The sequence below is a fragment of the Sturnira hondurensis genome, unplaced genomic scaffold (assembly GCF_014824575.4).
Source record: "Sturnira hondurensis isolate 20B ecotype Veracruz unplaced genomic scaffold, ASM1482457v3 Scaffold0021490, whole genome shotgun sequence".
NCBI classification, from domain to species: domain Eukaryota; kingdom Metazoa; phylum Chordata; class Mammalia; order Chiroptera; family Phyllostomidae; genus Sturnira; species Sturnira hondurensis.
Genome location: NW_028094121.1, coordinates 1,708,299 through 1,730,264, shown reverse-complemented (window position 1 = coordinate 1,730,264; position 21,966 = coordinate 1,708,299). Strand labels below are relative to the sequence as shown.

The 21,966-nt window shown below is 53.5% G+C and overlaps 1 protein-coding gene across 2 annotated transcripts in view; it reads left to right on the top strand.

Moving 5' to 3' along the window:
* Positions 1 to 10,593, top strand: part of KCNQ4 (potassium voltage-gated channel subfamily Q member 4) — a 57,716-nt gene extending 47,123 nt beyond the window's left edge. For both annotated transcript variants that reach the window (XM_037032583.1, XM_037032581.1), the window contains 5 exons: positions 810 to 1,030; positions 3,014 to 3,113; positions 5,394 to 5,525; positions 7,704 to 7,833; positions 8,424 to 10,593. In XM_037032583.1, the coding sequence (XP_036888478.1) occupies positions 810 to 1,030; positions 3,014 to 3,113; positions 5,394 to 5,525; positions 7,704 to 7,833; positions 8,424 to 8,636 (796 nt within the window). In that variant the 3' untranslated portion in view covers positions 8,637 to 10,593. The remainder of the gene's footprint in view (positions 1 to 809; positions 1,031 to 3,013; positions 3,114 to 5,393; positions 5,526 to 7,703; positions 7,834 to 8,423) is intronic.
* Positions 10,594 to 21,966: the final 11,373 nt, after the last annotated feature.

The following is a 21,966-nucleotide window of genomic DNA, read 5'->3' as shown; positions in this document are numbered from 1 at the left end:
GGCAGGCACCAGACTTGTCCTGGGCAGGCAGATGGGCCCAGCAGCTAAACCCACAGGGCCAAGGCCCCTCAGCAGGCCAGTATTCTGCACACTTCCAGGCCACCACTTACCCTGAGGTCTGTGTGATGGAGCCTTTAGGATTTTGCAGGGCATTACCTGTGTAGCCATACTGGGTCCTAAAGCCCTGACCTGGCCAGTGTGGGATTAGATAGTTCCAGACATAGGGAAAGAGTAAAATATAAATTGACACATGTACATACACACCAACATATGTACACACACTGGAACATGTGTACCCACTGTTGCATGCATGCAGACACACACACCCCCCTGAACTCCACATAGCTTGTCCTCGTGTACAGCGAGGAGCTGGAGGCTAACCTCGGGGTGCATGGTCAGGTGCCCACTTGGCCTTCACCCTTTAGTGGCCCATTACCACTTCCACCCACCCACCCACCTGAGCCAGGCCAGCTCCCCTGTCCTCCTGTCTGTCTTTGACTTCCGTCTTGGGTTTCTGTCACTCCTCCCACTCTGACATCTGTCTCCTGTGCACCCCTTATCTGTCTGGGCAATGAGGGGTGGGAGGTTGGGGATTGGGGGAGGGTCTGCCCAGACTGACCCTGGATCAGCTTCTTATAAGAGTCAGGGACCCCCTCACTGCACTCTTGTCCCACCCGAGAAAGTCTTCACTTGCTGGAGAACAAAGACCCAATAGCCACCCCCAAGCCCTAAGTGAGCTGTGCCTCCGCTCATGCCCACCCTGGCTCCAGCTAACTTGGCTCTCTCCCCCACCCGATCTGCTCTGCCAGCAGCCGGATGGGCATCAAAGACCGCATCCGCATAGGCAGCTCCCAGCGGCGGACGGCCCCCTCCAAGCAGCACCTGGCTCCACCGCCAATGGCCACCTCCCCGAGTAGTGAGCAGATGGGCGAGGCCAGCAGCCCCACCAAGGTCCAGAAGAGCTGGAGCTTCAATGACCGCACCCGCTTCCGGGCCTCTCTGAGACTCAAACCCCGATCGTCTGCTGAGGGTGAGCCCCTAGGTGTCTGGGGCTCAGGACCTGCTGAGGGTGGCAGGGTGGGACAGAGTCCGCGCTGAGGACGGAAAGACTTGGTTCTAGTCCTGGCTCTGCAACTGATTCATCAATTCTAGGCACCGGGCTTCTGGGCTGTAAAACGAACGTCACAATAACTGCTTTGTTGGGCTCTGGACCGAGAATTGAGTGAGAAGGGAGAGGGTGGCATTTGGTAGGGGCACAGGCTTTGGAGGCAAGCTGCCTGGGTTTGAATCCTTTGAATCCTGGCTTTGTCATTTGTCTTGAGTAATCTAATCTCTGAGGGACTAGTTCTCCTCATCTATAAAATGGGGACAATATTAGTACCTACTTCATAGGATTGTGGTGAGCATTACACTCACCACAAAGGAGATCATCTATGGAGGCTGAGCAGAGAGTTTTGGAATACAGTGAGTGCTCCCAAAAAGCCAGCTGCATTACAGATGTGCCCTGGGAGGGGCAGGGGTGCCTACGTGTGGAGCCTGGGCTGTGCACGGCCCCACACTGGGTTCTCTCTTTACTTCCCCCACCACCGTGGGAAGTGGGGTCTGTTTTTACCCCCATTTCACAGATGTGGAGACTGAGATCTCAGCCAGTCAGTGGCAGAGCTGTTATCCTCAACCAGGTCTGCCCACTCCATAGTCTGTCTCTCCACCCTGCCCCTCTCCACCCAGCCCCACCTGCAGATACTGTATGGGGCTGTGAACCTGGTGGCAGTTGCTTTTTTTAAACTTTCAACCCTCACCAAAGGGTATGCTTATTGATTTGAGAGAGAGAGAGAGGAAGGGAGGGGGAGAGAAAGAGGAGAGATGGAGAGAGAGAAACATGGATCGGCCTCCCTGTGTGTGCTCTGATTGGGATGGAACCCACAACTTGGGTATGTGCCCTGACCCAGAATTGAACCTGCGACCTGTTGGTGTACTGCATGGTGCTCCAACTAACTGAGCCACGCAGCCAGGGCAAGAGGTTGCTTGTTTGAGTTTTAGCTCTGTTCTCGACTTGCACCGTGACTTAGGCAAGATACTGCCCCTTTCTGTGCCCCAGTGTCCTCCTCGGGAAGACAGGAGGGTTGGACCAAGTCCCCTGGAAGAGTTCTCCCAGATTCGACATGCTCCAGACCTTGGGGAAAGGAGGGGGTGGGTGGACAGCCACGGAGGGTGGGGGCAGGAAGCCCCTTTGGCCTTGGAGAGAGGGGACCCGGTTGTGCTGCCTCTGTCCGTGCTGTGTCAGCCCCCCATATGCTGCTGGCTGACACCTGGGAGAACCCTTTCCTAGAAAGTTAAAGAACCCCACAAACCAGCCTTTGGGAGGAGCGGACCTGTGGGAGTCCAGGCGTGGCTGGTGCCAGGCATGGCTGGTGCCGGGCCTCCTCTTCCCTGTTGCCCCAGGACATACCTGGCCTCCTCTACTGCCTGTGCTGTGGGGCCAGGACAGCACCACCTCTCTGTGCAGGGCACCAGCCTCGGACAAGCTGGTTTTTTCATCCAGAGGGAAAATGATTTGATAGAGGGGCCTTCCCAGTGGCAGGGCTGGACAGGGGAGCCAGCCCCTTGAACTTCCTTCCCTCTCAGCTGAAGGATAAGACAGTGTGTGACTGTGTGCAGAGGCCACAAGCCCGTCTTCTCCGGGACTCCCTGTCCTGTGTAGGGGAGCCAGTGGGGCTTCCTCCAGGGCTCTGTGCGGAATGCCCTGGGCCAGGCCGGAGGCACTCCCACGTACCTGGCCACTTTGTAGGTGTTTACCCTGACTGGCCACAGGGAGAAGCCATGCCACAAGCTGGGGATTTTCACTCTGGGCATTGTGGGAGGCTGAGGTTTGGTTTGACTTGTGCCCCCAGGAAGGTTCTGCGCCCTTCTGGGCCTTGGTCTCCCCATCAAACCCTCTAAGGGTTTGGCATGTGGTGGTAGGGGTGGGAGTGGCCCCTTCTGCTGCCACCACCTGGGTCCCCTGACTTTCCAGAGGGCCCCTCCGAGGAAGTGGCAGAGGAGAAGAGCTACCAGTGCGAGCTCACCGTGGATGATGTCATGCCTGCTGTGAAGACAGTCATCCGCTCTGTCAGGTGAGACTTAGGTCTGCAGGGGGCCCTCCCCCATTCATCTGCCAGCCCGTTGCTGCTCCCCATCTGGGGCCTGCCCTCACGGCCAGGTCTGGACTAGCTCCCGGGCACGCCAGCTGCTGCCCGCCTGGCACCCTTGTGCGGTGGGTGAGGAGGTGGCATATGGCTCCCAGCAGGGTTCCTGCATACTCTTACGTCTGGAGGGCTGGCTGGGTGGGGCCGTGGGCTCAGCGGCCCATTGCAGCCCCTCTCCGCACAGCTGAAGCGCCCACTCTGTTTCCCTCCCTTTCCTCTTGCTCATTCATTTAATGTCAGGATCTCTTCACTGTATCTCGCTCCTCGGTTGTCTATCAGCATCTGCCTGCCTCTCCCTGTGTCTCCGTCTTACACTCTTCGCCTCCATCTGTGTCTCAGACTTTCTCTCTCTTCTTGGGTGCCTTGCCCTCAGCCTGCCTGTTTCCCTAGGACTTCCTCTAGAGCAGTGGTTTTTAAACCACAGGTCACAACAATTTGAAATCAACTTAGTGAAATCAATATAGTTGGCCGTGGTCAGCATTAAAAAACAATGAAGAGAAAATACCCACATGCATCCCAGTAGTAAGGGTAAATAATGTTTATGAAACACATGTTTCAGTTATGTGCGTGTGTGTTTGCATGTAGTGGTTTCTGATGTGTGTGCTGGTTTGTGTGTACTGATGGATTTCTTATGGTAGGTCTTGGTCAAAAGGTTTGAAAGCCCCTGCCCTGCTGACTCTACTGGCTGTCTCCTTGCCCCCACAACTAGGGGGTAACCAGGGTTTCCTGAACCCTTTAGTCATGGCCCAGCCGTAAAACTGGCCCCCAAGCCCCTTGGCATGGAGCCCTGGCCTAGTTTCTGTCTCCAGCCTGTGGCTTGAGTTCCAGAGATGCCTTCAGCCCCAGGCCTTCCAGACTCACCTCTTCTCTTCCCCGGATGATGCACCTGCCCACAAGCCTCTTCCCCATGTGCTCCTTTAAAACTCAGAGTCAGCTAGATCCCCCCGCACCGCCTGAGAATCTGAGGTCTCTTCCCAGGCTCTTTGCACACACCCCATCTCTCCCCTCCAAGTGACTGGCTTTCAGAACACCATGGCTGAGCTGCCACCTGGCCCAGGCCAACACTCCTTGACCATGCCACAGATTCCCTACCCAGCATGCCCCAAACCTGCTCCTCTTCCTGGGTCCCCATTTCAGGCAGTGGCACCACCATCCGTCCTGTCACCCAAGCCATGGGAGTCACCTTGGACTCAGACTTAGAAGCCTTCAGTCACTTTCAGTCCTGAATTGCTCAAAGCTGTCCCGTACCGCCACCCCACTGCCCCCTTGCAGCTCAGGCCCATCCCCTGGGGTTAGTCTTCCCACCTAAATTTCTTTTGGGAAAATAAGCCCCAGGTTCCCAGGTTGCCTCCAGGGCTGGCAGAATGGACGGGCTAAAGCAGAGTAAAGTACACGGCCCCTTGCCCACCACCCCCACCTTCCCATTGCCCAATCTGTGCCCCGGATTCAGGGCTCTTCGGAGTACCCTCCTCCAGCCTCTATCTCAAGGCCAATCTCTTTCCCCGTTTTCCCATATCCTTCCCCCACCTTCACCCCTTCACCTTCTATGAATTAGCCCCTTTCCTTCCTATCTTGTTCCAGCTGCTTTGAACTGACTCTCACTCACATACCTCCATGCCTGCCTGTGTCCAGAAAGCCTCCCTTCACCCTCCACCTCTTCTCCCAGGACTAAAAAGTGTCACTTTCAAGGCTTGTCCCATGATCTCCCCAGCCAAGGTCTCCCTTCTCATGGGCCTCTTTTTCTCTCCCTTGACATGGCCCCTGTCACCCCATCATTGTCTGTGTCATCCGACCCCCACCTCAGACCAGGGCTCCTGAGGCCAGGGATTGTATCTGACAACCTTTCCTGTGCCCAGGGTCCAGCACAGTTATGCTGGCAAGCATTTGCAGAGCGAATGCAAAATGTCTTTCTGCAAACTGTCCTCAGCAACAGTGTGCCACCTAGTAGAGAGCAACGAGGCCCTGTCTCTGCCCTCCCAGGCTGATGCGATTGCAGATACAAGCACAGTAAAGAATAGCAAACAAACCTACGGGATGGGGCGTGGATGGGGTGTGGCGTGCTTGGTAGGTAGGGAGCCTGGGAGACCCAGCACAGGCTGTTCACCTAGGTCCAGGCAGAGGACCCCTGGTGCAGGACAGGGCGAGGCGAAGGGACAGAGAAGGGGCTGGGAAAGAATTCCTTTTCTCTGAGACACCCTCCCCTGACAGGATCCTGAAGTTCCTGGTGGCCAAAAGGAAATTCAAGGAGACGCTGCGACCATACGACGTGAAGGACGTCATCGAACAGTACTCGGCAGGGCACCTGGACATGCTGGGCCGCATCAAGAGCCTGCAGGCTCGGTGAGTACGCGTGCCCCCATCCCCCATGGGGGAGCTGGGCAAGGAGGCCTGGACCCTGCATTTGGGGCGAGGTCCCGAGGCTAAAGCCCCTCCACCAGCGCCCAAATGAAGCCCAAGCGCCCCCTAGGGGCCACTGTGGCAGCTGGAGTTTCTCTCGGCTGAGGCCAGTCCCCTCACCTAAAGAGCCTGAAGAACCACCCCAGTGGCAGCAGGTCCTCTGTGAGAATCTGCCTGACCAGCACAATTCAGGGGACGGCTTTAGATGACTGTTTCCTGGCCATCAAATGATAGGTTTAAAATAATCAGTGACCTCCCATCTCCCAAGGGGACAGGCACATTGTCCTCCATGCTACCTACCTTTTGCACCTGGAATCTTCTGGCACTTCTCTCCAACGAGCATATAGGAAGAATTCTCACACCAAGACCCCAGTCACCTACACCTTGCCTGTCTCCTCCTGTGTCCTGAATTCTCACTGCCTGTTCATTCATTTGTTCTCTCCGGAAATAGTCAATGGGCATTCGTTACTTGTCAGGTGTGGAAAGCAAAACAGAGTCCCTGCCCTCCTGGAGGCTTCATTCTAGTGGAAGGAGAACAGATCATAAATCACTGAACCTGGGATGTATCAGATGGCAGTAAATGCTAAGGAGGAAAAGGAGGTCTAGGGTTTTATGGTTTGCAGTTTTAAACAGGAGAAGAGGTGCTATTTAAGAGATGAAGGTAAGGCAGGCAGCCCCGTGGCTTTTAAATAAAGATATTCCAGAGCGGACAGCGAGTCTGAAGGCGCTGTGATGGGCAGGTGGCTGGGGTGTTGTTTTAGGGGCAGCGAGGAGCTTGGTGTACCTAGTGGGAGAGAGTAGCAGATGAGGTTGGAAGGCTTATTGCCCTTAAACTGCACAAAGCCCTGTAGGCCACTGCGAAGATGTTGGTGTTCATCCAAGGTGAGACGCAAGCATTGGAGGGCTTTGAGCAAAAGACGGATGGGCTCTGAGTTACATTTTTAAAGGATTGCCCTTACTGGTGTGTTGAGACTGGCCTTACTGTAAGGGAGCTAGGGTAGAAGCAGGAAGACCAGTGAGGATGTCACTTCAGACATCCAGAAGCTTTGGACCGGGGAGGACAGCAGTGGAGGTGGGGAGAAATTGTTAGATTCTAGATACATTTTGAAGGTAGAGCTGACGGGGTTTCCTGATGGGGCTTAAAGGGGGGCGGGGTGGGGAAAGGCATCAAGGATGAAGAAAATGTTTTGGCTTAAGTAAGAGGAAAAAGTTGTCTGTTGATACAGGGAAGGCAATGAGTAGAGTAAGTTTTGGTCAGAAAAGTTGGGTGTATTGGGTTTGTGCTGCCTATGGAGTGTTGGTCTGGCAGCTAGAGGAGAGGGGAGTTCAGAGGAGAGGTACGGGGCTGGAGATACAGATTCGATGTTAACAGTGTATAGCAGAATGAACACCTGGAATGAAGGCATCACTCAGTGAGCAAGAATAAATAGTAAAAGAGTTTCCAGGAGTGAGCCTTGGGTCCTGCAGTATTTAGGGGTGAAGGAAAGCCAGTGAGGTAGAAGGACTGGGAGAGGGTGGTGTTTGGGAATCCAGATGAAGAAAGTGCAAGAAGAAGTGTTGCTTACTGTGCCCACCACTGCTAATAGGTCACGTGTAACTGGGACTGAACGATGATCATTGAATTTAGCAACATGAAGGTCATTTGGAATCTAGACAACAGTAGATTTAATGAAATGGTGGAAATGAAAGCCTGGTTGGAGTAGGTTTTAGAGAGAATGAAAGGATAGAAATTGGAGACAGAGGGTAGAGAAAAGACTTTCAAGCATCTTGCGGTAAAGGAGAGCAGAAAAGAGACATGGGACCAGCTCCTGTCTTGTGCACCTTGTAACCCACTGCGTCTCCCCCCCGGCCCTTTTTCCAGTCTAGTTTCCCACCCGTCCTCCCATCAAGTGCTTGGTTTACTTGGTGGGCTTTTGTGTGATGCCTTTGCTCAGCTAGTTGGAAAACCCTCAAAGCAGTGGCCAGGTCCCTCCTTTGGCAAGACAAAACGGCCCCCTTCTGCAGGAGCTTCCTCCTGGTGCAGGCTGTCTCCCCTTTCATCAGGCAACCTCCAGTTCTTGTGGGAGGGAGGGGTGGCGCGTGTCAGGTCCTTTGACGTTTCCCTCCCCCCGCTCCCCCCAGGGTGGACCAGATTGTGGGCAGGAGCCCTGGGGACCGGAAGGCCCGGGAGAAGGGCGACAAGGGGCCCTCAGACACGGAGGCAGCGGATGAAATTAGTATGATGGGACGCGTGGTCAAGGTGGAGAAGCAGGTGAGTGAGTGTGCGAGAGCGTTTCGTTGGTGTGGTGGAGCTAGTTGTCAACCGAGAAGCTCTGGAAGGTCGCAAGGAAAGGGTTCGCTTCTCAGAGTCGCAGCCCAGACCACCCACCAGCCAGGGAGGCTCAAGCGGGACCCACGCATCTCCTGCCCGGCTGAACCCCGCCCCACAGATAAGCCTTGCCTCCCCAGCAAGGCTGCTTAGGATGAACCCACTCTTCCTGCTAAGCTCCGCCCCATTGCTATAGTCTCAGATAAACCCATTTAAACCCCACCTATTTAATTTAACTCTGCCTCTGTTGTCTCGATCGCCTGGACTGTCCCAACCGGGCACGATTTAATTTTGACTAGGGGTAAGCCCAGGTTACCAGCTTCGTCCCACCCTCCTGCCGAGCTCCGCTTTTCCCAGACGCGCCGCACCCGGGACAAGCCCCTCCTCCTGGCGCTGACCCGCCTCTAGTCCCCGCCAGGCCCGTCCCCAGCCGCCCTCCGGTCAAGCCCCACCTCCAGCATCGCCCCGCCCCAGCCCCAAGTCCCGCCTCCAGTGCCGTCCAAGCCCCGCCTCCATCCGTGCCGCGTCCCCAGGTGCAGTCCATCGAGCACAAGCTGGACGTTCTACTGGGCTTTTACTCGCGCTACCTGCGCTCTGGCACCTCGGCCAGCCTGGGCACCGTTCAAGTGCCGCTTTTAGACCCCGACATCACCTCGGACTACCACAGCCCTGTGGACCACGAGGACATCTCCGTCTCCGCACAGACGCTCAGCATCTCCCGCTCGGTCAGCACTAACATGGACTGAGGGGCTTCTCAGAGTCGGACCGCACTCCGCCAGCCCCGGGCCTGGCGCTCGGACCCGCCCCCTGAGGCCTCCGGACTCTTCTCTTACTTGAACTCGCTCCCTCGCGGGGAGAGAGGCCACGTGCAGTATTGAGCTGCCTGGGTGGGCGAGATACCCGCTGTGGGTGCCAGCGGCCCGCCCCACCGCAGGAGCGTGCGATGCCAGGCCGCACGGAGGGCAGCAGCAGCGCTGCTCCGCGACCTCTGGGCCCCCCAGTGCCCTGCCCGTTCCAACAAGGCTCAGGCCGGCCCGCCTGGCAGGGGCACTGCCCCGGGGAGTGGGAGCGGGTCGCTGGGGCTTTGGGCCCTGAACCAGCTTCCAGCTATGCAAGGTGAGGTCTTTGGCCCGCCCTTCGGACAGAGCAGGGAAGCCCTCCCGCCAAGTCCCTGCCCCCTTGGGGGTGGGCCCAAGGTGCCCTCACAGGTACCCAACAAGCACAGATCCCTGCCATAAGGCAGGCGGGCACCATATATGCAAACTATGTTAAATATGCAACTTTGGAGACCCCTATGGGGTCCCTCTGCCCATCCCCCATTGGGAGATGGGCCCCCAGCAGTAGCTGGTTTCAGGCTGTTTGGCCATGATCCCCATTTCCACTCTGGCTTATCACCTCTCCCCAGCCAGCATGGGGCCTGTTTCTCCCTTGCCTCCCCCAAGAGCAGTGCCTGGGCCTTTCCTCCCTTTTCTGGTGTCCCCTCCCAGGAGCTCCCTCTTCCTCCTCTTTGGCCCTCCATTCACATTTGACAGCACCAGTTTCCGTGTTCTCCCCCAAAACCTCCCACAGACAATGCTTCCATGTTATGCAAGCAAGTCCCTTTAGTTTCCCCGTGCCTGCAGAAAGTCTCTCACTCACACCGAAGCACACAGTCACACACGCAGAGACTTGAGCACAGAGCCGCCTAGCCTTTCCTGGGCCCTGCCCCCCGCAGCGGACAACCGTGGACCGGCCATGCAGGATGTGGTCAAGTGGTGCCCCCCACTGCACCCAGGTAGATGGGGAGCTTTGAAGTGACCCCAGGTCTCTCCAGGACCCGCCCCAGAGCTTTACCAGCGCCCGTTTCTCAAGACTAGTCCTCACTGGTCCAGGAGCCCCAAGTGCCGCCTCTGCCTGCCCCCAAGGGGCGTCCTTGTCCTCGCCATGGCACAACTCAGGCCGGGGCCTCTGGGGCCTGGATAGCCCTGAAAAGACCCCAGGCGCTTCCCCAGGTCGTTATCAGGCCCGCTCCTATCTAGGCTTGCTGCCTTCCTAGTGACTGTAAGTCCCAGACAAAAATTATGCACCGAGCAACTACCATTTTCAGGCACCAACTGTGCAGCTGACACTCACCTGCAGTTCCTCTCCCTCCATTCCCCACTCTTTCCTTTTGTCAGCAGCCCCTACACTGGTATCAGCCCCCATCCACCCCAGGCTCCCAGCACCACTTTGGCACCCCTACCCCTTTGTCCCTCTTCTGTGAAGCTATTGCAGGTGGCAGCAGAGTGGTGGGTAGTGGGTCACCCAGGGTGACCCTCTGTGGGCTGCCAGTGAACAAGGGGCTCAGGCCCAGCCACCTGCATCTCATGACTGGGACCTGCATGTACCAGCACCAGGGCTGGGGTTGGATCTTGCTCAGCCCCACGGTGCCCAGCCTCTGCCCCAACATGCCCTCTGCATGTCACCATCCTGCCCTGGATGGAGCCTATTGTGGCTCACCTCGCCTGCACTGCACTGTCGCCGGAGAGCCACCCCTTGGCCCCTCAGAGACGGAGCTGCGGAGAGGGGCAGGAGAGCGGGCTCCCCCTGTGACCAAAGGAGACTGAGGCAGGAGCCCTCGCTCCTTCCACCATCAAGGTTCCCACCAACCCGGTTCTCAGATATGCAAGTACCTCACTTTGTTAACTTATTAACTTATTGGTTTCATTAAAGTTTTCAGTAGGAGGTGGTTGGCCTTGTCTCTTTGGTGGCTGTGGTGTGGGGCACCTGATCTGGGGGTGGGCTGAGCTGCTTTGGATTAGGGAAGACTTTTGATTGTAACAACAAAACTCGATCCCTTGTGGCTGAAGCAAAAAATGAAACTCATTGGCCCAGATAATGAAAAAGTCTAGGGGCTGCGTGTGGCTCCATGCACAGCTAGATCTAGGCGACAAAACGTGTCAGCACCCCATGTTCTGTCTCAGCCTCTCTCTCAGGCAGGCTCGCCTCTCAGAGGAACCCCCACCCCTGCACTTCCAAATTTATTTTGGCTCCATGCCCCAGGGAAAAGCAGTGTTGCTTTCCTAATAGTTTGCATCAGCCAGGGTCCAGTCAGGAAAACTATACTAGGTTTTCAACAAAGAGAATGTACTACAGGGAATGGGTTGCACTGGTGTAGCTTGGCTGAAAGAACACAAGAGAACACTCAGATAACCTGGAGAAAAATCACTGCAATAAGCTGCTACTGCACCAAAAGCAGGAATACAGAGAAGCTTGATTAGGGGATCCCTACAATGCTGGCCTCAGAAGTCCCAAGAGGGGGTGCTTTATGGTTGGTGACAGTATAATACCTCTTATTGGACACAGTGAAGTTTGTCTGGAAGTGCAGAAAAATGCCAGAGGGCGCAGTCAGCTGTGGTAAGGTCAGTAAGCAAAGGAAGGGGGAGGTCTCCACTCCTGCTCTCCAGTCATCCCCTAGTACTGATATTGTCAAAGGAAGCTGACAACGGAGTAATGTGGTTTGGAGAGTCCCAGCCCCCAGGATCGCAGAGCAGGGTGCAGAAGGCTGAACTGGGGACGGAAAGACAATAGCTTCATAACCGCTACATAGCCCACCCCTGTGGACACTCAGTATCCAAACACATCAATCCACACATGTTTGAACCTGTATATAGCAACAGTAGCTTCCACCTAATAAGGTGAAACTATCCTGCATACAATTGAAGACACTCTAATTTTCTCCCCTCCCAAAAGGGAAAAACACAAAGTCCCACCATCTGAAAGATGTCTCCATCTCCAGGAGTGAGTTATCGAATCCACATTTCGGTGATGTTAATTATACCTCTAATTTGGTTGCAACCCGACCTGCAATTGAATAACAAGATGTTAAGGTAGCCATCACAATCTACATAAAATAATACGGGAAAAGGAAGAGGGAGGAGAAAATAAGTTGCCTAATACATAGTGCACATGTGCACACACACACCGAGTAAGGAAGGAGATTCGCAAAGCTGCAGGAGACTTGGCAGCTCATTGCCGTGCTAGTGCCGACCTGCACTATCCACCCGCTGCTGATATTTATCTTTTCTCTTCCACCGCCNGAGGGCTGACTGACCGGGCAGCAGGTGTCCCAGTTGAGGGGACTACGGGAAAAGGAAGAGGGAGGAGAAAATAAGTTGCCTAATACATAGTGCACATGTGCACACACACACCGAGTAAGGAAGGAGATTCGCAAAGCTGCAGGAGACTTGGCAGCTCGTTGCCGTGCCAGTGCCGACCTGCACTATCCACCCGCTGCTGATATTTATCTTTTCTCTTCCACCGCCCTTCTGTGTTCCCGAGGCCCTCAGCCAGGGCCCCAGCTGGTTGGAGTGCTTTACGTGGTTGAGTCAGTCCTGCAGGGTCTGGACCCTCAATGGCCCCGCGTGGTTTGGGGGGCCACAGCGTCCCATAAATGTTTACTGCTGCCTGTGGAAGTGCTAAGAGGCACCCTGGGCCGCAGACTACTTCTCACCATCATGTAGCAGAACTCCGACTGCCCTTTGGTCATGATGATCAGTCATCAACTCTTTCTTTGCCTTTGGTTTAGTGGCACGAGGAGCCCAAAATGGCCAGTTAGAAGTTCCAACTTCCAACTCAGTGCAAACTGGGCTGCTCCCCTTCCCTGGGCTGAAAGCTAGCAGAGCCCAGCACCGTGGGGGCAAGAGGCAAACGTTTTGTGAGTGGGTGTGGTAGCCTGGATGGTGGCCATGCCATGGTACTAGGTCTTACACTCTGGAATTTGTAAAATGCTACCTTGTAAGGGAAAAAGATCTTTGCAAATGTGATTAAGTTAATGGTCTTGATGTGGGGAGATTATCCTGGATTAACTAGAAAGCCCTAAATCCAATTGCAAGTGGTCTTTTAAGAGAGAGACAGAGGGAGATTTCATGCACTCGGAGAGGGGGAGACAAGATGAGGACAGAGCAGAAACCGGAGCCCCGTGGCCACAGCAAAGGAATGCCAGCTGCCCCCGGAACCTGGAAGGGTCCGGGTGAGACGCCCCCCCCCCCGAGCTCTGGGGGGAGGGCGGCCCTGCTGGCACCTTGATTCGGGCCCAGTGAAACTGATGGACTTCTGGCTTCCAGAACTGTGAGGAAATAAATTCTGTTGTTTTAAGGCACCACATTCATAGTACTTTGTTAGGGCACCCACACCAAATTGTGGGGTTTGGTCCAATAGGGAGAAAGCCACTCTCACTATCTCCCATCGACTCCTGGAAACTTCTGGTCTGCTGTGTTAATGAGGACGAATCACTGCTCTCTCCATGTTGGAAAGGATCCGGTGGAATCCACCGCACCAGGTGGCTGGTTGAACCCTTCTGAACGGTGATGTACTGGGTATCTGACTTCTCTCTGCTGACGGTAGGTTGGACAGGCAGTAGTGGCATTAGCCAGATCAGCCTTGGTAGGTCCACATTGTTGAACCCGTAGACAGTGTCCACTCTTGCCACCGTCCCCACATTGTACAAGAGCGTTTTGAGCAAGCACCGGGGTGGGGGGGACTGCAGAAGAGGCTGACTGACATCCACGGGGTGTGCCATCGAGCCACCCGATTATCAAGAGCCTCCTCTGCCAGGGACGCCCTTTGGTGGGTTTCACTTGCGTCAGAAGTCTCCTCACACTCTGTGCCCATTTCTGAAAGTCCGTCTCAATACCCCTTTGTGTCTTCCTTCTTACAATTCCTCCAATTCTGTGCTTCCTTGAGCCCTGAACATCCAGCCAGACCAGTAGCTACCGCCCAGGAACCACTGTGGTCCCTACTTCCTGTCATGTCTCAGTCCGGGGAAAACGAACAACCAAATGTTCTGGAGCATGAGTAGGATTTAGCCACACGTGGGGGCTGGGTGGTGGTGAATGCTCTGGCTGGAGGGTGGAGCCTCCGTAAAGATCCAGAGGCACCTGAGAGTGTGGAGCAGGAAAGGAATGGAAAGAGATCCTTGTGACCGGGCCCAGAAGGCAAGGAGGAGAGTGGTGCAAAATGCGACTTCAGAATCACACAGGGGATAAGGTTTGCAGGATTTCATGACTCATTCCAGAGAGACAGGCCTTAACCGTAGGGGCAGTGGGGAACCAGTTACAGATTTTGATCAGGGATCAAACCAGGATAGATCTCAATTTTAAGAAAGTTTTCTTCCTAGGATGGAAGATGGATTTGAGGAGGCAAGTCTGGGTGCAGGGAGACCGGTTAGGAGAGGGGGAGATGTTGATAACTTCAACAAGTCCCATGGCACCTCGCTAATTTGAGTAAATGTCTGTGGAACACCTGCCGTACGTCAGACCCTGGCTCAGCATAATACATGGAAGGCAGGAGACCCACTTAGGGCCCTGAGGTCATCCTGCCCCTGGGGAAAACAGATGCACAATTAACCAGTGCACATGCTACTCCTTATCTCCCAGCTTTGTTTGGCTCAGCAAGGAGCGTTCACAGGTGGCTACGGGAGTCCGCAAACTGTCATCAAATGTGGTCTCCAAAGCCCATATGATTTTAGCTTAGTGTACTCTTTATTTATTTCTGTGTAACAAATCACCCTAAAACTTACAGCTTAAAACAACAACCATTTTACTTACTCTGGATTCTGTAGGTCAGCAATTTAGGCTGGTCTCAGCTGAGCAGTTCTGCTGATCTCACCGGGGACTGCTAACGGGGTTGTAATCATTTGGCATCTTGAGTCGGTTTGGGTGGCCCGAGACGGCCTCTCTCACACGTCTGGTGTTTGGTGCTAGCTGTCAGCACCCTGGTGAGTCCACGTGCCGGATGGCTTGTCTCTGCTCCAGGTGCCTTCCCACGCTCCAGTAGATCAGACTGGACTTCTTCCCCTGACAAGAGGGCAAAAACATGCTAGGTGGCCTCTTTATTGATCAATTGATTGATTGATGGAGAGAGAGAGAGAAACACGGATTTGTTTTCCACCCATTTATGCAATCATTGGGTTCTTCCTGCATGTGCCCTGACCAGGACTGAACCCACGACCTTATCGGGGATGGTCGCTCTAACTGACTGACCTGGCCAGGGAGGGTTGGCCTCTTGAGGCCCAGGCTCAGAAGCTGGAGCAGCTGGCCTGGGACTGCAGTACCGCAGGGGCCGAGCTCACGTGGATGCAGGGGGCTCTGAATCTTGCAAATTTTACATTTTTGCTGATCAAAGAAAAACATGCTGCTTATTTCCCAATTTAAATCACTTTTGTTTCATGTGCTTTGGAAAGTTGCCCTTGTTAAGAGAACTTCTGTGCTTTCCCTCTGAGAAGCTGAGTGGTGCGCCTTGCCTTCCCGTATCACTCAGCTCTTGTGTGCAGCGGGGTTGTGAAGGCTGCTATGCCAGGGTGTTGGTTTGCTGGGGCCGTCACAGCAAACGCTGCGTACTGGAGGCCTCAAACCACAGAACTTGATTTCCTCACAGTTCTGGAGGCTGGACGTCCAAGATCCAGTTGTCCGCAGGGTTGGTTTCATTCCGAGGCCCCTCTCCTTGGCTGGCAGGTGGTCATTTACTTTCTGTGTGTTTACACAGTAGTGCCTTGGGCATGCCCATGTCTGTGCACCTTCCCATGTCTGTGCACCTCCCCATCCATCCTCTCTCCTAATCACTGCTTCTGACAAGGACGCCAGTCATTCTGGATTGGGGCTCACCCTGAGGCAGGGTTAGCGAGAACCTAGGAAATTCCTTGGCAAGTGAAATGGGGAAACTGAGACAGCTGAACAAGCTGGTCAGAGCAATTTACAGCCAGATAATAAACCCAAGGTTGTATCTTCCCTAAACAAGGACACTTAGGACAAATAATTTACACATCCCTGACCGTGCAAGGGCAGACCTGCCATGGTCCTGGTCCCTCTACAGTGACATTCTTTGAGGGTGCAACTGACCAGGAAATGACCCGGTGCCTCTAGGCACTCATTTTGGTACACAAACCTCCTTGAGAACTCACTTGGAAAGCTGAAGAACGTTCTGCCAAGAGCCTATCCTGAGCACCCTAGGATTTCCTACTGCAGAAGACATAAAAACTCTTAAATCAAAGGGTCCACCTGTGTCCTTCTCTCAGGCTTCTACAAAAAATTCCTCTGGGGACCCCCTGGGACTCGCAACCAGGGGAACAGTGGGCAGCAAAACCCCTGAACCTGCCTCCAAGGTCCCTTTCCTCTGACTTTTCCATGAACCAGGAGGAACCCTGCCCAGGCTCTCCCATTGCTTCTTCTGTCCTAAGCCCTTCCTTGTTTCTCGGCCCCCAGCTTTACTAAATACACCCTCATAGTCACCTGGACTCACACTGTGAGATCTTTGCTGCTCGAAGTCCAGAACCCACACGCTACGGGCCTGCCCGAGGCAGAGCCCTCCGGCCTGGCAGCCCTCCGTAGCAGCCCTGAGAACCCATGTTAGTGGTCACTTCTGTAAAGGCCCTGTCTCTCAACTGTCACACTTGGAGTCACTGGGGGTTAGGGCTTTAACACATGAGTTCTGGGGGTCACAATTCAGCCCATAACTCCCGGAGTAGGGGGTTTGACCCCCGATCCTGGCCCCCTTTCTGCTGTAAATGCTCAGGGCTGAGAGTCCTTCCTGGGACATGCCCCACTCAGCTGGACAGAGCCTGACACATGTCTAGATGGGGTGGAGCCAGCTGGCTCGGAAGCCTTTTTTTTTTTTTAAGCCTCAGAACCTTCGCTACCCATGACCTGTTAGGAACCCCAGGAGAAAAGGCAAAATCACCACAGCCCCCAGGGGGGAGCTCTCAGAAGTGGTCCCAGTCCCCCCACTGCATGCCTGTTGGGCGTGTGTCCAGCACTTTGTTGCAGCCAAAATAAGTCGGATCTGTCTCCATGGTACATCCTTTAATGATGGTATTAGATTGTATGATTTGTCTGAACGTCTTCCTGCCTCACCGTTACCATGACTACCTTTGGGCAGAGTATAATTTCCTACCTGTCTTACAATGGATCTCCTACAGACAGCTTCTGAGACAGAGAGTGGAGCGCAGGTTTACAGGGGGGGCGCTTTCAGGCGATTCATCTGTAAGGATGTCAGGAAGGCAGGACCCAGCAGAGGGAGAAACCGATCTGTGATGTGACTTCAACTGAGGCATCTGCTGATCTTCAGGAGCTGGAAGATCAGACAGCCCTTCGGAGTTGTGCCAAACTGAGGGAAGGAGGCAGGCCTTAGTTTCTATGCATCAGCTAATCACTGGCCCTGGGAGGGGCCTCACTTTGGGTGAGGCGGTTCCCTAAGGCCAAGGGCAATTCCCAGACTGGTGAGTCAGCAGCTGAGATGGCCATCAGCTGGGCAAACGGGTGTACTGGCCCTGAAGGGGGCGTCTGAGGACCAAGCATCCACTCCACCACCCCACTGACTTTGGGGCTGGGGTTCACTTCAGCCGGTGGGCTGTGTGAAGAAAGACAGTGTGCTTATTCTAAGCTAAGGCTGTGAGGGGCATGGCATATTCTGCCAGACTCTTGGTGTTTCCTTCCTCCACCATGAGGAGACTTGGGTTGTTGCTGTTCCTTCCTCCTGGGTCCAGAATGTGGCCACACAGAGTAGACCTGAGCCAGATTGGAAGTCCGGGGTCCAGCCTGGTCTGGCCAGCCTCAGCTGAACTGCAGTTGACTTAGAGACTTAGCTGTGTGCAATATTTGATTTCCTTGGCCACCGAGACTTGGGACTTGCTTGTTTCACAGCATTATCCCAGCAAGACCTGACTAATCCAGGAAGTCAGGTGGGTTTTCCTGGAAGCAGTGAAGTCGAAGGTTTATGTTATACATTACGAAGAACATTCTTTAAATCTTTCTGCAACATTTTTGGTTTTGTTCCAAATGGCTTCTCTGGGCATCAGCTAGCTCCTCTTCTCTTTCTCTCTCTGCCAGCTAGCTCCCAACAGTCTCTAAAGTGTGTGAGAGATATGGAAGATTTCTTGGAGAGGGTGAAAATTGCTTTGGGGAGGATCCTGAGGCCTGAGACCCAGGCTTGCTGCCTACTCAGAACCTGGGTGGGCTCTGCCCTTACCTTTTACCTTTTCTCCCACCAGACGCCCCCTCAGCTGCTCTCCTGGACCTTATGACCGCCCCCCCCCCGGCCGCAGTCTCCTTATCCAGATGTCACTTCAACTCCTGGAGGGCATGAAGCACTGTCCCCTGCAAAGGCTGGGCACATAGCTGATCAATAATGCTAGTTGGCAAGACAAGAGGAAAGCAGTGCCCCTAGGGATCCACCCCTTCCCACCTGGGAATTCTCCTGGTCCCTGTTATGTGTGCCCACAGCCACAAGGCGTCAGCAAAGACCTTGGCTTGGTGTTGTGGTGCCAGCCTGGAGCCGGGAAGGATGCTGGACTTTCAGGGCCAGGGCCCCCCACACGAAAGCTCTTTCATTAAGGTGGGGGTGGGGCAGCCAGACAGAGGAGAGGCAGAACTGAGCAGGTCATACGCCAAGAAAAAGGGACTCCAGGACTTGCCTCACAGAGCAAAGGGCTGTGTTCTCTGCCCTTCATTCATTTGTTCTGCAATTGTTTGTTCATCCCTCCTACGTGCCAAGCACTGGACAAGGCGCCAAGGTCTAGCAGCTCTCTCAAGCTCACAAAGTCCCAGTTCACATGGAGTAGACAGTAGATTACTGTCTAGACAGAATATAAACAAAAAAAAACAAGATAATTTCAGAGAGCGATAAGAGCTGTGAAGGAAACAGAACAGAAGTGGAACAGTGATGGCATTGGGGAATGGTTTTAGTTGGGGGGGATGGTCTGGGAAGCTTGGGGGGAAGCAAATGCTTTCATAATGGTCTGAGCGGCCAAGGCTTCCAGGACCTGGCTGGTTCAACTGCCACATTTTGCAGATGGGGAAACTGAGGTGCAGTAGGCCAAGGCAGAGTCCAGAGCTAAGTGCATGTCTCTTGACTTCCAGGCTTGTCCTTGGGTGGCCTTTCTCCTCTCAGGCCCTTAATCTGCCCCGTGGCATCCCTTCGGGAAGGGAGAGATTCGGGGGCACGCTCAGAATGTGTGGATTAAAGAGGAGCCAGAGGAGAGGGATGCCCCTGGAAGTCCTAAGTGCAGAAAACACAGAACCACCACACCGCGGTGGCAAAGAAGTCCCACAAAGTTCTGATTTTTTTCCCATGGTGCAAAGTCAATGCTTCATAGAAAAATTAAACATCAGAATCCTTTCCAAATTTTGGTTTTGATGCCTTTGTCTGTTTGAGGGGCATGACCGTGGGAAAGTACTTTTCTCTCTGTGAGCCTCAGTTCTCTCAGCTGCAGGATCTGAATCCAGCTTTCCTGACTCCCAGACCTCTGCTCCGTCCCAGCTTTGTGGGACCGCAACAGGCAGCCCCCCAGAGCTCCTCAGGTCTGGATCCCCCCTCTCTGCTCCCGAGCCTGTCTCCACTGCCCACCTCTGCCTTACATCTGCCCACAAGGCCATCAGACACAACCAAGCTCCTTTAGGGACTCGCAGTGACCCGAGAGGTGGGTTTGGGCTTGTTATCCCCAGTTTGCCAACCAGGAAGCGGGACTTGCTCAAGGTCACTCGGTCAGTACATGACAGACTTAGGACTTGAATCCAAGTTACATTCAGTTTCCTCTGCTCAAGGATCTCATCCAAGGAGCGATCCTCCCTCTCAAAAAATCTTTGGGGCAACTAAACTTCATTTCCCTGAAAATGCATTTACATGTATTGTGTTGGTCACGGTGGTGTCGCTTAGTGTGGTGCTGCCACCTCCTGAGCAAAGGGAGGTGTTGCACCCCATTTCTAGCTGGTGCTGCCTGGGCCCAACCCACCAGTAACACCCAAAGAAGCCCCAGGCACGTGTCACTGCACCCACAAAAGCATGGAGGTCCCAAAGATGACTTAAAACAAGCCACTTACATCTGATGATCCGTTCCTCTTGGCCCACCTCCTGCTGACCCACTGCAGTCAGACCCCCACCCTCTTCTCCCCAGAACTGCTCTGCACTTCATAGTCACCAAATTGAAGAGCCACTTTCCAGCCCTTATTTCAGTTGGCTTTTCAGCAGCATTAGATCCTGCCGACCACCCTCCTTCAGGAAACACCTCCCATGCATGGCTTTCACGGCACCTTCTGTGCTGGCTCCCCTCCTGCCTTCCCAGACGCTCCTTCTCAGTCTCTGTCCCTCCTGCTCTGACACGTCCGTGTTCCCCCAAGGTTCTGCCTTTGGCCACTTTCATCATTCCTGCAGCAATCACAGATATGCTGATAACGTACAACATGTTTATTCTCAGTCCAGATATTGCTCCTGAGCACGTGGCCCATTTCCCTGGCCTGCCTCCACCTGGACACCAGTCCTGGATGACCCAACACACTACTTCTGTCTTTACAGTCCCTCCCATTTACCTTGCCTTGTCAACACTTGTCCTGGGTCCCTTATTGCTACCTGGATCAGCATGAACAGTCTTCTCGGCATTCTCCATTTCTCCAGTGTGCGCATCTCAAGTCCATTCTACTTGCAGCAGTCACCGTGACCTTTCCAAAATGCAAATCTAATTATTTTTCCATCCTGCTCATTACTTCATGGCTCCCTACTACCAACAAGATCAAGTTCAAGCTCCTCAGCCTGCCACTCAAGGGTCAGCCCTCTTCGATCCTCACCTACTTCAGATACTTCTCTTGCCCCTGAGCGTTCACCTTGTCTGCTAATCACACTGGACTTGCTTCCTTTTCCAGTCAGGCCTTATTCATTCATGCCACTTGGCCATTGTGCACATTGTCACCTTCCCTGGCACTTCCTTCTTTTGTGTGTTCATGCCCAAATTCCTCCCTCCTGTTGCATCAGGTGAGCACCTAGTATGTGTCACAAACTTTGGTAAGTGCTTTCACAGTTTGCACCACTCTCCTCTTGCCTTGTGGGCCAAGTCACAGGGATCTCTTTCCATTCCTTTTGTGCTCCACACTCTCAGGTGCCTCTGGACCTTTACACAGGCCTCACCCTCAAGCTGGAGCATTCACCACCACCCAGCCTTCTCGTGTGGCTAAATCCTACTCATGCCCCAGAACATATGGTTGTTCGTTTTCCCTGGACTGAGACATAGCCACTCATGGGTAAGTCCCATTATTATCCCCATTTTACAGATAAAGAAACTGAGACTAAAGAAGGGAATTACCCAACATGCACACTCACAGTGATGACTGACTCATACCAACTCTTCTAAGTTCCAATAGTTCTCTTTATATAGGACTCAGGCCCCTGACATCTTTCCCATACCCTCACCAGGTACCCAGGGGCATAGGAGACTTGAGTTCTAATCTCAAGCAAGCCAGTTATTACCACCACTTGCTGTGGTACAGACTGCTGGTTGTCCACCAAAATCCAGCCTTCCCATTTTACATAGTTACTGAGTTGCTGATGAACACATGGTTGTCAGCTAGAAACCATATTTTCCAGCCTCCCTTGCAGCTAAGTGTTATCATGTGATTAAATTCTTGTCAAGAGAATCTGCATGGAAGTGATGTTGTGTGTATTTGAGCCTGAAAGCACTGGGTGTGCCCACCTCCTCACTCTCTTCTCCCTGAGAGCTCAATTGTGTACATGTCCATGATCCAGCCTCCAGTCTGTAGATAAAGACAGAAATAAAAAGCCAACATAGACTTTGAGCAGGTTGGGGTCATAAATGAAAGAGCAACAAGAAGAAAGCAGTCTGGGCTTGGCTGACTGGGTGGGACTAGAAAGAAATCTTTTTTACTCTTTAAGCTGCTATTATTTTTTATTTAAAAAACAAATTTTATTGATTATGTTATTATAGTTGTCCCATTTCCCCCCTTTATTTCCCTCTGCCCTGTACCTCCCTTCCATCCGCATTCCCTTCCCATCCCTTAGTTCATGTCTATGGGTACACATACAAGTTCTTTGGCTCTGTGTTTCCCATACTATTCTTAACCTCCCCCTGTCTATTTTCTACCTATCATTTATGCTACTTTTCTCTGTACCTTTCCCCCAATTCCTCACCCCTCCCAATTGATAGCCCTCCATGTGATCCCCGTTTCTGTGGTTCTGTTCCTGTTCTAGTTGTTTACTTAGTTTTTTTTTTTTCTTTTGTTTTTTAGGTTCAGTTGTTGATAGTTGTGAGTTTGTTGTTATTTTACTGTTCATAGTTTT